This window comes from Pseudonaja textilis, chromosome 4 (genome assembly GCF_049901715.1).
Source record: "Pseudonaja textilis isolate UNSWEBS1 chromosome 4, rPseTex1.2, whole genome shotgun sequence".
In the NCBI taxonomy this organism is placed as follows: domain Eukaryota; kingdom Metazoa; phylum Chordata; class Lepidosauria; order Squamata; family Elapidae; genus Pseudonaja; species Pseudonaja textilis.
The window spans coordinates 27164901-27177665 of NC_141993.1; the positions used below are offsets into that span (position 1 = coordinate 27164901).

The 12765-nt window shown below is 37.8% G+C and overlaps 1 protein-coding gene across 7 annotated transcripts in view; it reads right to left on the minus strand.

The window, feature by feature from the left end:
• The window catches only part of BLNK (B cell linker), a 122457-nt gene that overhangs the window by 33378 nt on the left and 76314 nt on the right, over positions 1-12765 (minus strand). For 5 of the 7 annotated variants that reach the window (XM_026710623.2, XM_026710624.2, XM_087932473.1 and 2 more), the window contains 2 exons: positions 7507-7572; positions 2079-2135 (listed from right to left, as the gene is read on the minus strand). In XM_026710623.2, coding sequence (XP_026566408.1) covers positions 2079-2135; positions 7507-7572 — 123 coding nt within the window. The remainder of the gene's footprint in view (positions 1-2078; positions 2136-7506; positions 7573-12765) is intronic. The other 2 variants (XM_087932474.1, XM_026710625.2) reach the window with 1 other exon arrangement.

The window sequence follows — 12765 nt, forward strand, 5'->3', positions numbered from 1 at the left end:
GAGGTTATTCACTACCAGATAGGAAAAAAAGGGAATTGTTTCTGAAATAAGACTTACAAAGCACTTTTCAAGGTCTTATAGGCAAGAACGAATGAGAATGGTGCCAAGAACCTAAGGCCAACCAACCAAAAAACCCCAAAACAACCCCTTCTCATTTTGCCCTCCTGCTTGTGAGTTTTATTCTCTTAGAGCTAAATAGAAGTTCATGTAAACAACACAAGAAAGATGATTATTGGGGCAGCAAAGCATTTTTTGACATTGTCCGCAACCTGTTCAAAAGCAGCATCTAAAGTCAAAGCCAAGAAAGGATGTGCATTTGCCGATGAGAAAATTATTAGTTAAATTAACTAATTAATTTATAGTATTAAAATTGCAAGAATTTGAATCCAAACTATGACATGAAAGCCCCCCCAAAAAACTTTTTTAAAATAGGAGTCTTCACTGAAAAGTACTTCTAACATTGCAGTGGGTTGAAGGAAATCAGATTTTTTTTAAAATATTACTATTATTTTACAATTGTAGAGGTCTGATCTTTCTGATTTTTTTCTTTTTAGCCTCCAACAACTACAAAGATTGTGGCTGGTGGCCCAGTTGGAAAATCAGGGCCATCAAAAATGAGGATTTTTGCTGTACTATTTCAGCAGTGAAATCTGTGAGTTCTTTGGAGGCAACAAAAATCTGATTGGTAAGAACATCCCATGTATTGCTTGCCTCTTTCCTACACTACGTTAAGCTACTTGGCAATACTGAGCATCTCTTCTCTGGGAAGAAATCCTAGCAAACTCCATGAAGTTTACTTTGGTGTAGACAAAAAGCATTGTCTTTGGGCGCATGTTAACATGTTCAGGAAAGACAAACTTCCCAATTCTTGTTCCCCCTTGAAGTCCTCTCTCCTTCTGAGAAATTCTTGTAGGTTTAAGAGTTAGGGTTGGATATTCTGTACAAATTGCAGGGGGAAACTTGATGTTCAGTCAATTTGTGCCCTACCCAACAACATAAAGGGAGTCCTTGACAATCTGGAATGTATCATTGGTTAGATTTTGTATGTCATCATTTACACCTTGAGAGACCTAATATTTTACCTATGCAGCTTAGCATATAGTGGAAGAATTCCTTGACCACCATATTGGATTTTTACATTAATTTGAGGCTGGCTAATTAATTCTAGAAATGGGGTTGGCTTTTACAAAGCATCTAATATATTTTGAGTTATTTGCTAATTTTAGAAAATACTTGCAGGTTCCTACATCTCCCCACATGCCGTGGAGAGATGTGCCTAACTGGTCTTTTTTTTTTGCAGTATGTGATAAATCAGATCTGCTTACGAAAATATGTCATAGGCATACTGTATATCATATAATAAGTGCAACATGACATGGTTCTTTTATTAATGTTCTAGAGTAGACATGACCCGTGGGCCAAATGCGGTCCTGGTCTGCTAGTTAATGCAGCCCCACAAGAACATAAACTTCTAATTTGATTATGTGATTTATATACATTAACTATATATTTTATATCTGGCCCAAGACAATTCCTCTTCACTCAGTGCAGCCCAGGCAAGCCAAAAATGTTGGACCCCCATGTTAGACCATGGGTGTCAAACTCGATTTCATTGAAGGCCGCATTGATGGGCGTGGTCAGCTTGATGTCACTCATGTCAGGGGCGCTTCCTGCTTCCCTCTGCCAGTGAAAATGGAACTCGGGGTGGGGTGGGGGGCTGTGCACGGCCCTCCCAAGCTCCATTTTCACTGGCAGAAGCACTACAGGCCAGTCCTTCACTGTTTCCAGGATGGCCCTGCAGGCCAGATCTAAGCACCCTGTAGCCTGGATCCGGCCCATGGGCATTGAGTTTGACACCTTGGTTCTGCACTCGTAAGTAAAGGACCTGGAAAGCTAGGGAAACACCCTCTGGGTGGATCTAATGAAAGGGAAGGAAGAGAAAAAGTTATGCTTCTAATTCTTGCTCAGTAAGAGTGGGGTGAAGCCCACACAGCCAATGCAAACAACATCACACTGAAAGCAGGCAACAGGACATCATGCTACACGATCAGCGCTTGTGCGATGCTAAATTGTCATACCGATCCCATGTATTTTTTCCAGTTTTGCATATTAAGGCCACTTGTTCATTTTGGAACCTATACATTGACAGGAGAAAAGGAATAAACAAAACAGTATTTCTCAAGTAGGTTAGATTTGTTTGCCTGTAAAGGCTTCTAGCAATAATTTCTATTGCTTTAATAAATAGAATTGCTCAAGACTTAAATGCCACCAATTATCTCAAAAAACAACCAAACAACAGGCTAATGTTCAGCGAAGGCAGCCAGATTCACTTGCAGGAAGTTTTTGTTGCTCCTGATGGGAACTGCAAAAGGACCCCTTCAAACACCATTTAAAAAACTCAAGTGAAGTTTGACAATTGAATGAAATAAGGAGCAAACTCTTTTGAGTGTTGTCCTCATATATATGAACTTCAAGATTGCAGTGCTTGGTCATAAAGTCTTGTGACAAGCATCTACAAGTAGTCTACAACCACAACTCATGTCAAATTTTATGACCTTTCTGTAATGGTTGCTAAGTGAATCACTAGTCATTAGATGAGGCGTGCAATCTTTAACCCTCCATTGACCTTGCTTATTGGAAGCTAATGTGAAAAGTCACAAATAACAATCATGTGGACCATTATAAATCCCTGCCAGTTGCCAAAGGATTGGATTTTGATCACATGACTGCAGGGACAAAGTGAAACCCAGTGGTAAGTCACTTTTTTCAGCGCCTCTGTAACTTTGAACACTTTGCTAAATGGATAGTTGTTAAGTCAAGGACTACCTGGACTTTCATGACCTTTGTCAGGATTCTGGCAGTTACTCCAGTTAAATCATGAGTCTCGAGCCAAACTTCCAAAACTAAACAGGATTTATTTGGGAATTAACATGTCGGCACTGCCTAGGTGTAGCCGACTCTGAGACACATAATTCACTGTCACCCTTGACCCTGGTTTCCCACTTTTGTTTTCCAAGCTGCCGCTCTGCTCTTTCAAACCCCTTTCCCCCCTCCCTTTCTGTTGGCAACTCTAAAACAACCATAGAAATATTTTATAAGTTGACAACCTTTGCCATAAAGAACAGCATTGCTGTCTGATTAGGAAAAATAAACTTGGGTTTCATTTTGCTTGTGCTTAAGAACTCAACAGATAAATAAAAGGGTCATTGGTATCAATGTCAATGGATAAAGCAGCTGGAAGAGACTATATACAAAGAATAACACTCAAACCTTATTATAAATCACTAATACTTTTCCGGAAGTCACTGGAGACCTGGTTTTGGCTAGCGGGCCTGGGGAACCCAGTGCGGGATGGAGCCCATCAAATGGCTCGTTTGATCTGCTGTCGTCGGGGCGGGGGTGGGATTTTTTATTTCTTTTTTTCCAGATTTTGTTCTATTGTACTTTATTAATTTATGTTATTTTTTAAATTAGTTTTTATTGTTTTTTATTTTAAATATGGTTTTACATTCTGTAAGCTGCCTCGAGTCGCCATGGGCAAATAGGCGGCAATATAATTCAATAAATAAATAAATAAATAATAAAACCCTCAGTGTACGTCAGATGATGTTTCCATCTCCCTAGAGAGACTCTTAACCTTCAGTGAGAAAAGGGGGTGTCCAACCTTGGCAAGTTAAAGACTTCAAGAATTCTGGGACCTGAAGCCCACAAGTCTTAAAGTTACCAAGGTCATGTGCAACCTGAATTAGATTTTCAGTATTCTCAGGAACCCTCTAGACACAGATATTCCATATTATGTCACCAGTTCCCCTTTTGGGTTCAGCTCTGTTACAATTTATTGCCTTCCTTTTGATGCAGCTTCCTCTCTCTTTACATGTGTCACCTCATTTCTCTGTCTTAGCTCAGTGAAGGAAACTATCTGGGCCTCCTCAAGGCCAAACCGGCTGCTAGGGTCACCAAATGGAATGGTCAAGAAATAGTGATGCTTTCGTTGGATTTAAGGGGCACTTGGTTGCCACAGCAAAAGTCTATCTTTCATCTTCTGTCTTCTCCCTTTTCTTTCAAAAGTCAAAATATTTGAACCGGCCATTGAATTGTAGTTTATTTTGATACACTGCCTGCTCAATATCTTATCTCTGCCAATTGCTATTCTTTGAGATGTCATTCTGTTGAGAGAAGGCTGATCATACATCTTTCTCTTTCCTTCTTTCTTTCTTTCTTTCTTTCTTTCTTTCTTTCTTTCTTTCTTTCTTTCTTTCTTTCTTTCTTTCTTTCTTTCTTTCTTTCTTTCTTTTTCTTTCTTTCATCAATATAGTTACCCATCTCACCAAAGGTGGCTCTGTGACGAGCACACAATAACAACATGTTCATTAACCAGTTAAACTTCTGAACTCTGAGAATATGTCCATATTATCAGTAGGACTTTGATGTCCTTTACATTTTGCCTAGGGGAAAAAATACACATCAAGTACAGCTTCATGTAGTAGGAAAGCTACCACATCTTGTCCTTGGCTGCAGAAAACAAAATATACTAGTCTAAACTTGTCATCCCCTCTCCTACCTACCCTTTTCTCCCAAGACAATCCCATGAGCAAAAGACCTATCCTGATGTGACTGGGTCTTCTTGTTTCCGATATTAAATCAGGCATTGTTTTCTCTGTTTTGAGTCAATACAGACTCTCTTTTGCTGTTTACCAAATGACAGGCACCTGCTTAGCCGCCACCTGAACTAGTAACCTGAGAATACCTTATGCACCAAAGCCACAACAAAATAGAGGATTGCAGAATTTCAGCAAAACTCAGGCTAATTCAACAGAGCCTCCCCTGAAGTGTTCATATGCTGTTGCATGTCATCTCTTGAAACAAAACATAGTGGGCAATTCTGACAACCATCTGTGAGGCCAAGGGAACCTTTGATATCTTCTTCCCACAAGGCCATGATCCCTTGAATGCCCAACTTTATTAGTGATGGTTTATATCTGTTGATCAAGGTCATAATATGTGAATATGTGAATATGTGAAGTGGTGAATCTTTTTTTCTGTCAAGCACAATCTTTTCTCAGAGATAAACTGAGTCTCACATGATAAATCTAGTCAAATGTAAGAACATCTTCCCTATCTCTGGTTCCTCTTTGATGTCCTTTGTTTGCTACCTCTGAAGAATAGGGGAACCTTTATCAAAAGGCTGAACTGATTTCTCTCTTCTCTGAGAATCGGAGGTTAGGTTGAGAGTTGCAGATTTTCCTGCAATAGGGTGCCTTTTCTCTCAAACAACTGCATGTTACAGATGGGCAGGAGAGATAGCACATTGCTCACATGTAAACATTTCACAACAAGTCCTAATCAACTGCCAGGAAAAACCATTTGGGGGCTGAGTAACACTATCTTCAGATAGATAGAGGGTTAATGTCATTGCCCAGAGGATCATTGGTTGCCCTCTTCCCCTCTTTGGAAGAGCTTTATAGCTCCTGCTGCCCTAAAGATCCATCTCATCCTGGGAACCCCTTTTTTGAACTATTACCATTTAGCAGATGGTATAGGTTAGTAAAAACAAAGACAAACAGGCTGAAAAACAGCTTCTATCCCGGGGTAGTAACTATATTGAATTCTACTGTATAGTGTAATATTAATGCAATATCGGGTTTTCAATTCAATTGTATAGAATGTGAAGGATGTGTGCTTGTGTTTTATTCTTAAGAGTTATAATGTAAACTGAAGATGGCATTTAATTTTGTTGTACGAGGCGCAATGACAATAAACTAGAAACATTCCTTTCCTCATTAAAACCCTAGGAAAAAAAATCTGTTTGACAACTGGATTTAGAAAAAAAAAACTTCACCTGAATTATGCAAGAGACACAATAGGATTGTGAAGCATTTCATTTCCCAAAGGTTCTTTAGTGTGCAAAGCACAACATTACTGGCCTCTTTCCCAGGAATGCACATTGAAGCAGCTTTTTGGGTAAAATTCGAAGCACCACAGAATCCTAAGAAGCATTTCTTAAAAGTCCAATTGCTGCAGAAGGCAGGGGAGAGTTCTTAGGATCCCACAGACCGAAGAGGAGAGTCTGCAGAGTGCATTGAACACGGGACAACCCCCCTCTTGTCCCCCAATCAGAGTTTAGGAGAAGCAGAGGCCTTCAAAGGTGAGGTAGGTAGGTTTGCGTTTTGCAAAGAAATTTCTGGAGAGAAATACAAATTAATCAAGAAGGATTCTTGTTCTGGAGTACTCTTCTGTAGATAATCTATATTTAGGCGACTGTTTCAAGGATAAATATAGACCTAAAAGTATATACAGGAGATGTGGGTGTGGAAAATGGCTGCTAGAAAAACTGCTGTAAGATCTCTGAAGAAGGAAACACAATTGTGTTTGTTTTGTTTTATCATGCTGGTTGCAACAGAAGCAGACAAGTTGATGCTCTGCTTCCAGATGAGGTAGGCAGAAGTTTTAATGCATATGTTGAAACTTTATCCATTCAGAGAACATTGTGCAATAATAAGACAGGAATGCAGATCTTCACAGATTGGATATCATAATATTATAAAACGGAATAATCACTGGTCTGAAATGCTCCCCTCGATGTAGGTTGCATTGTAGAGATGAGCTGGATTCCTGTTAAATCCTAGTTTGGTTAACCATGAATTACAAAATAAGACAGAGCTGAATTGGTTCAAACAATTTGTCGATTCCAAATAAACAGACTGCTTTATAGCTTTACAGGTGAATGAAGTTCCCTGCAAGTTGCAACTTGTATCCCTGGTGATTTCCTGGTTTGCACAGGTCAGGTCATTAATGTTACGCCCATAGTAGGTGGACTTTGCTATTCTCCACATTGCTCCTTAAAGTGGAGGTGGTGGGGTGGTGAAGGATTTGCTGTGAATACCAGCCATTCTTATTTAGGGCAAAAGAGAGGAATGCATTTAGAACTATCATTTGAAAAGATAGTCATGTTTTGCTTGTTCTTTCTTGTCACTTAGAATGTGAACATCTAGAGGGAGGTGCTAAAGCTATAGACTTTCCAGCAATATCATGACACACACACATAAAAAGGGGTAGTACTTATATTTCATCATTTTGGCCACATTATAGCTAGCTGCAGACCCTCGTGACTCTGACTCTGATGACTCAGACTGCTGAGGTTAACGTCCCACTGTTCACACTGGAAGCCATTGAAGACAGAAGCTGTTATTTTCTGTAGAGCACAGCCTTTTTATCCAGCTGAACTAGGGGGTACAAATTTATTTAGCGCATAGGCCAGCGATATATGTTAACATTTCATCTAGATTAGTACAACCCAGTTGATTGTATAAGACAAGAGCATCAAGAAAAATATTTTGCATTGATGTACAGATTACACTAACCAGAAATGTTCTGGAGGGAAGCCCAATTGAACATAAAAAGAATAACCAGGTATATAGATATAATTGACATAATTACAGAAAATAAGCATTAAAATCAAAGAGAATAATAATTCCATTGTGTGGATTGCTCATTTACATAACTTACTTTTTGAACTTGCTCATTATTCCACTATCATTTTTCTTGATATCATGCACTATTTTTTGAAGTTGCCTGTTTGAAAGAAAATGGTAAGAATTACTATCAAATTGCACCATTTATTACATTACATTTATTACATATGTACAATGGAATTGATTTTGCTCCTGATGGTGCTATCCATAACAAAAATACAACACAACATACTACAACATGCTGAAATAGGCAATGGCCAACCACTTTCATGATGTTATTAAAAAATACCATAAATCTATCCATTGAACTGACAAAAAGCTGAGCATGACTTCTGACCTCTTTATCTTTTTACACCCAACATCATCAACAACTAAAATGTTAACATTTACCACTGTATTTTAATGTCTTTAAAGTACTTTATTTTCCTAGTTAATCTATTTATTGGGAAATGTCAGTAACTCTGTACCATGAAAGCATAGCACAAAATCTGCTGTTTGACATAAGATAGTGATTCAGTTCACATGTTGAGGAACTTCCTAGAAAGTGAACGTACAATTATATAAGTAAAGTATTATCATTATAATAGCTGTGGTGGTGCAGTGGTTAGAATGCAGTACTGCAGGGCTAATTCACTGTTCGCTGCCAGGAGTTTGATTCTTTCGATCCTGACTGGCTCAAGATTGACTCAGCCTTCCATCCTTCCGAGGTCAGTAAAATGAGAACCCAGATTGTCGGGGGCAATACACTGACTCTGTAACACCACTTAGAGAGGGCTGTACAGCACTGTGAAGTGGTATATAAGTCTAAGTACTATTGATACAGGTAGTACTCAACTTATGATTGATTGCTTAGTGACTGTTCAAATTTATAATGGATCTGCAAAAAGATACTTATAACTGAGTTCTGAAGTTCTAATATTGCTCCCTCTCCCAATGACATGACTGCATTTTGGGCACTAGGCAACAAGCCTGCATTCATGACTGTTTGCAGCACCCTGTCATCACATGATTGTGATTTATTTTGCCAGGAACCAGTGTTTACTTTATTTTGCCAGGAACCAGTTTCCAGCAAAAAATTGACCTGTAGCAAACAACTAATTTGCTTTCCAGATACTGTGTTTAATTAATGACCTCCACAAAAAGATAGTAAAATTAGGTTCATGGCTTATAACTGTAATTAAAAACTATGTAAACTATGGTCATAAGTCAAAGACTACCAGGAGTTGTCATGTCTTAGTTGTCATCTTCTTCCTCCTGTATTATCTTAGCCTATAGGATAAATTCTAATTTACCTAAATTCTAATTCATGCATAAGTGTACATAAAAGACCGTTTTAGACCAAAGAATTGATTATGGACTTCAGAAGATGCAAAGCAGAGCCTCTCCTCCTATATATCAATGGAGACTGTGTGGAAAGAGTTCATAGTTTTAAATTTCTAGGAACTCATATTTCTAACAACCTTACTTGGTCAGTCCACACTATGGCCACTGCAAAGAAGGCCCAACAGCGCCTGCACTTTCGGAGGTTGCTGAAAAAGAGTGGTCTGGGTGAGAAGTTGCTAGTTACTTTTTACCTGTCTACCATTGAGAGCATTTTGGCATACTGTGTAACGGTATGGTATGCTGGATGCTCTGTAGTGGATAAGATGATGCTCCAGAGAGTTATAAACACAGCACAAAAAATCATCAGTTGTTCTCTTTCTTCTTTGGAAGTGATTGCGAAGGCCAGACTCCTCTCTAGAGCACTAAAAATCTCCACAGACCATTCTCCTCCAGGACATTCATATTCTGAACTGTCACCATCAGGGAGGCGTTATAGGTGTCTTAAAATGAGGACTAATAGACTGAGAAACAGTTTCTTTTCCAAGGCAATAATTGTCTTGAATCAAACAATGCATACGTGATTTAGCCCTATGTATAAAGTCGCATTTTAAAACTATCTAACTTACTATATGTTTTAGATAAGTTTTAGACTAGGTTTTTAATTATTATTTTAATTATTTTAATTTTTAAATATTCTGTAGTGTGATTGAGATGTGGTGTTTGGGACACTGTGCTGGAGTAGCTTTCAAATTTCATTGTATTTGTAGAATGCAATGACAATAAAGGTATTCTATTCTGTTCTGTTCTATTCTTTCCTTAAGGTGCATAGTGCATCATACTCTTTGGTTTGCATTTTATAACAAACAGAAGTTTGTGGACATCCTTTTTTTTTGTAAATTTTATTTGAGTTTTCACAAAGAGAAAAAAAATACAAATCAAACATATTTTTTGAAAGTAGCATAATCCCGGGTTACATTTCTTCGTACAGACACAAATTCAGGTTCATGCTCATTTTTATATTCTATTCCATATCTTATTATTATTTTACATTTTCTGCATAGCTTCTCCCCTCTTCTAATTTTCTCAATTTTATTTTAATTATCTCATCTCAATTCAAATCATTGTATTTATATTTTTTGTCTGTCCTGTTTCAATTATCTATTATCTTTTCTCATTAAACAAAATTTCTCCTGTAGTTACTGATTGGAGTATGATGCCTTTATATCTTTTCCCTAAAGTTGTAACATTCAATATAATACATAACTTCCATTCGGATTCTGCTTGGTACATTCTTAAAATACACACTGTATTCTTAAAAAAAGAAAAATTATAAATGTATGTAATTAAAACAACACATTCCATTCCAATTCAATTCTATCATTAATATTCATATTCATTAAAGTCTTAACATCTTTAACATTACTTTTCAATTAAATATCATACTTCTATGGGAACAATTACAAGCTTTCCATAGTTAATTCCCCCCTTCACTTATATTTTATAAAACATTAACTAATTAAAATGTTCCCGTTCCTTCCTAATTCAATTTTCTCATTTATTTTATTTCACTTATTTTATTCACAAACATTTCACTAAATTACACTATTTTATCCCTCATTTTAATCATACATTGTTTCCAATTTTCTAAAGTTATTTCTATTACTAATATAACAATACAATCTTATGTACCTTTACAGAATCCCTTTTTCAGTTAGATTTTCATCCATTATCTCTAAATAGGTCCTGTTTCTCTATATCTTGCTCCGGTCCTTTGTAACTTCTTTTCCCTTCCTTCTTCCCTCTCTTCTTCTCTCTCCCCTTTTTACCCCCTTCTCTACCTCTATTTCTCTCTTCTGTATTCCCCTTTTCTGTTGCTTTCCAGTATTATATTTATTTTTTGAATTATTTTTCTTTTCTTTGGTTGTTTTTTTAAGTCTTAAATTCTCCATTCTCTTTCCCCCGCTTTCCTTTTTCTTCCCCACATAAAATTGCTTGTTCATTAAAGATGGCTTCTTCTTTGTCCAAGTCTTCTTGTTTTGCAGATGTTTCTTGTTGTTTTTCGTAGATCCAAATCTCCATTTCTAAGAATTGAAAAACGAAGCCTAAAGAACCCTTCCCTTCTTGTGCATCTTCTTTGTACTTTTTAAGTTCTATTTTCAATTCATCCAGAAGTGGTGCCATTGTATAAATGTTTAAACAACCACCCGATTGATTTTAGTCATTCAAATATAATAACCAAGAATCCAAAGATCACCAAATAATCCAAATACACGCAAGCTGTTTCTTTTTTGCTCTTTTTTTCACTTTCTCTTCCTGGGGTTACTATTTAGTTGCAAAGTTTCAGTTAAAATGTATCTTTTAGAAGTCTTGTTGAAGTTTTACTGTAGATTCTTTTTAATTCCAGGCAGTCTCCTCCCTCTTCCAGATCCTGCCCTTATTCTTTTTCTCTCCCTTCCTGCTTATAAAAAAGAAAATTTTTAATGTCCAGAAATCTTTATTATCCTTTTGACATTTTGTTTTATTTTCAGCTTAATTGCCTATTGATGTCAAAGCGGATTTTTCTGATTTCTTATTTAAATCTCTTGGTTGTCAGTATAGGGAAGGAGAGAGAAGAAAAAAAAAAGCCCAACCTTTCTCTTTTCACTTTCCTTTGCTGCTTCCAACTCTTCTTTGGGAGCAATGTTATTTTTTGTAAGTTTAAATTCCAGGGTACCTTAGTTGTTGCTTTTACAATTTAACCTGGTCAGCCAAAACTTTCACTTCTTATCTTCCTCCTGCACATTCTTTTCTGGTCGAGTTCTCCTTTGTGGTGGCCATTTCTGACCACCGCTGCAACCGCCTTTGGGAAAGGGAGTACTGGCCAGCTGAGGAGGAGAGATGTGGTCTCCTCGACCCTGCTGGTGGTCTCCCCACTCTTCACCACCTCTACGGGATGGCTTAGCCCCGAAACCAGCTGGCTCGGGGCGCTCCAGCAGCGAGCCCAGACAGAAACTGTGCACAATTGTGGATTTCTGTCTGTCGCCAAAGCCCTTCAAACCGGAAGCCTCAAGTTTGTGGACATCCTTTTAAACGCATGGGAAATGCATATCAGAAGTTGCATATCAGAAGTTGTGGGACCGCCATCACTTGAGACTTTCAAGAAGAGATTGGACTGCCATTTTTCAGAAATGGTGTAGGATCTCCCGCTTGGGAGGGGAGTTGGACTACATGACCTACAGGGTCCCTTCCAACTCTGATTATCTGTTATCTGTTATATCAGGAGTCACATACAATCAGAGTGCATAATCCCAAAATGGATCTTTTTAAAGGACTGGCAACTTCCCAAAATAGGTAATTCAAAACAACCAACTTTTGTATCGCCTCCTGGAGGTCAGTAAAGGCAAAAAGAGCATGCAGGATATGCACTGCATAAAAATAGAGAAATGTCTTCCCCCCACTTGCAACACAGAGGAAGTGGAAGTAATGTAAAACTTTGTAAAAGAAATGTGTGACATAACGTCTTCTTTGGGACAGGTGGGCAGTAATTCAGTATGATCAGCCTTTAGCAACCTTCTGACTTCTGCATGCCCTCGAATATACTTAGCTAATAGACACACACTAGAATGGTGTCAGGAAGGGAATTACACATAATTTAATGATTTAATCTACTGGAATTAGCAGAGCCATTTTAGTTCCATCCATTTAACTTTGTATCTTCCCTGTTTCAATCTGGAGTCAACGGCACAAGTTGTTCTCACTCTCCTCCCTTCTGGATGACTTTTTAGGGATAACAGTTGAAGTCAAACACATCTTGGAGGACTTCAAACAAAAGAAATATAACTGAAATTCTGGGAAATCGAAAAAAATCTATGATTCTCACTAGACCACATGAGGAGTGTGAAACACCTATCAACTTCAATCTTTGCTTCATTATTATGAACAGGAACAAATTTGCTATATTCAGTGAAAGAGAAACTGCTATGCAGCTGGT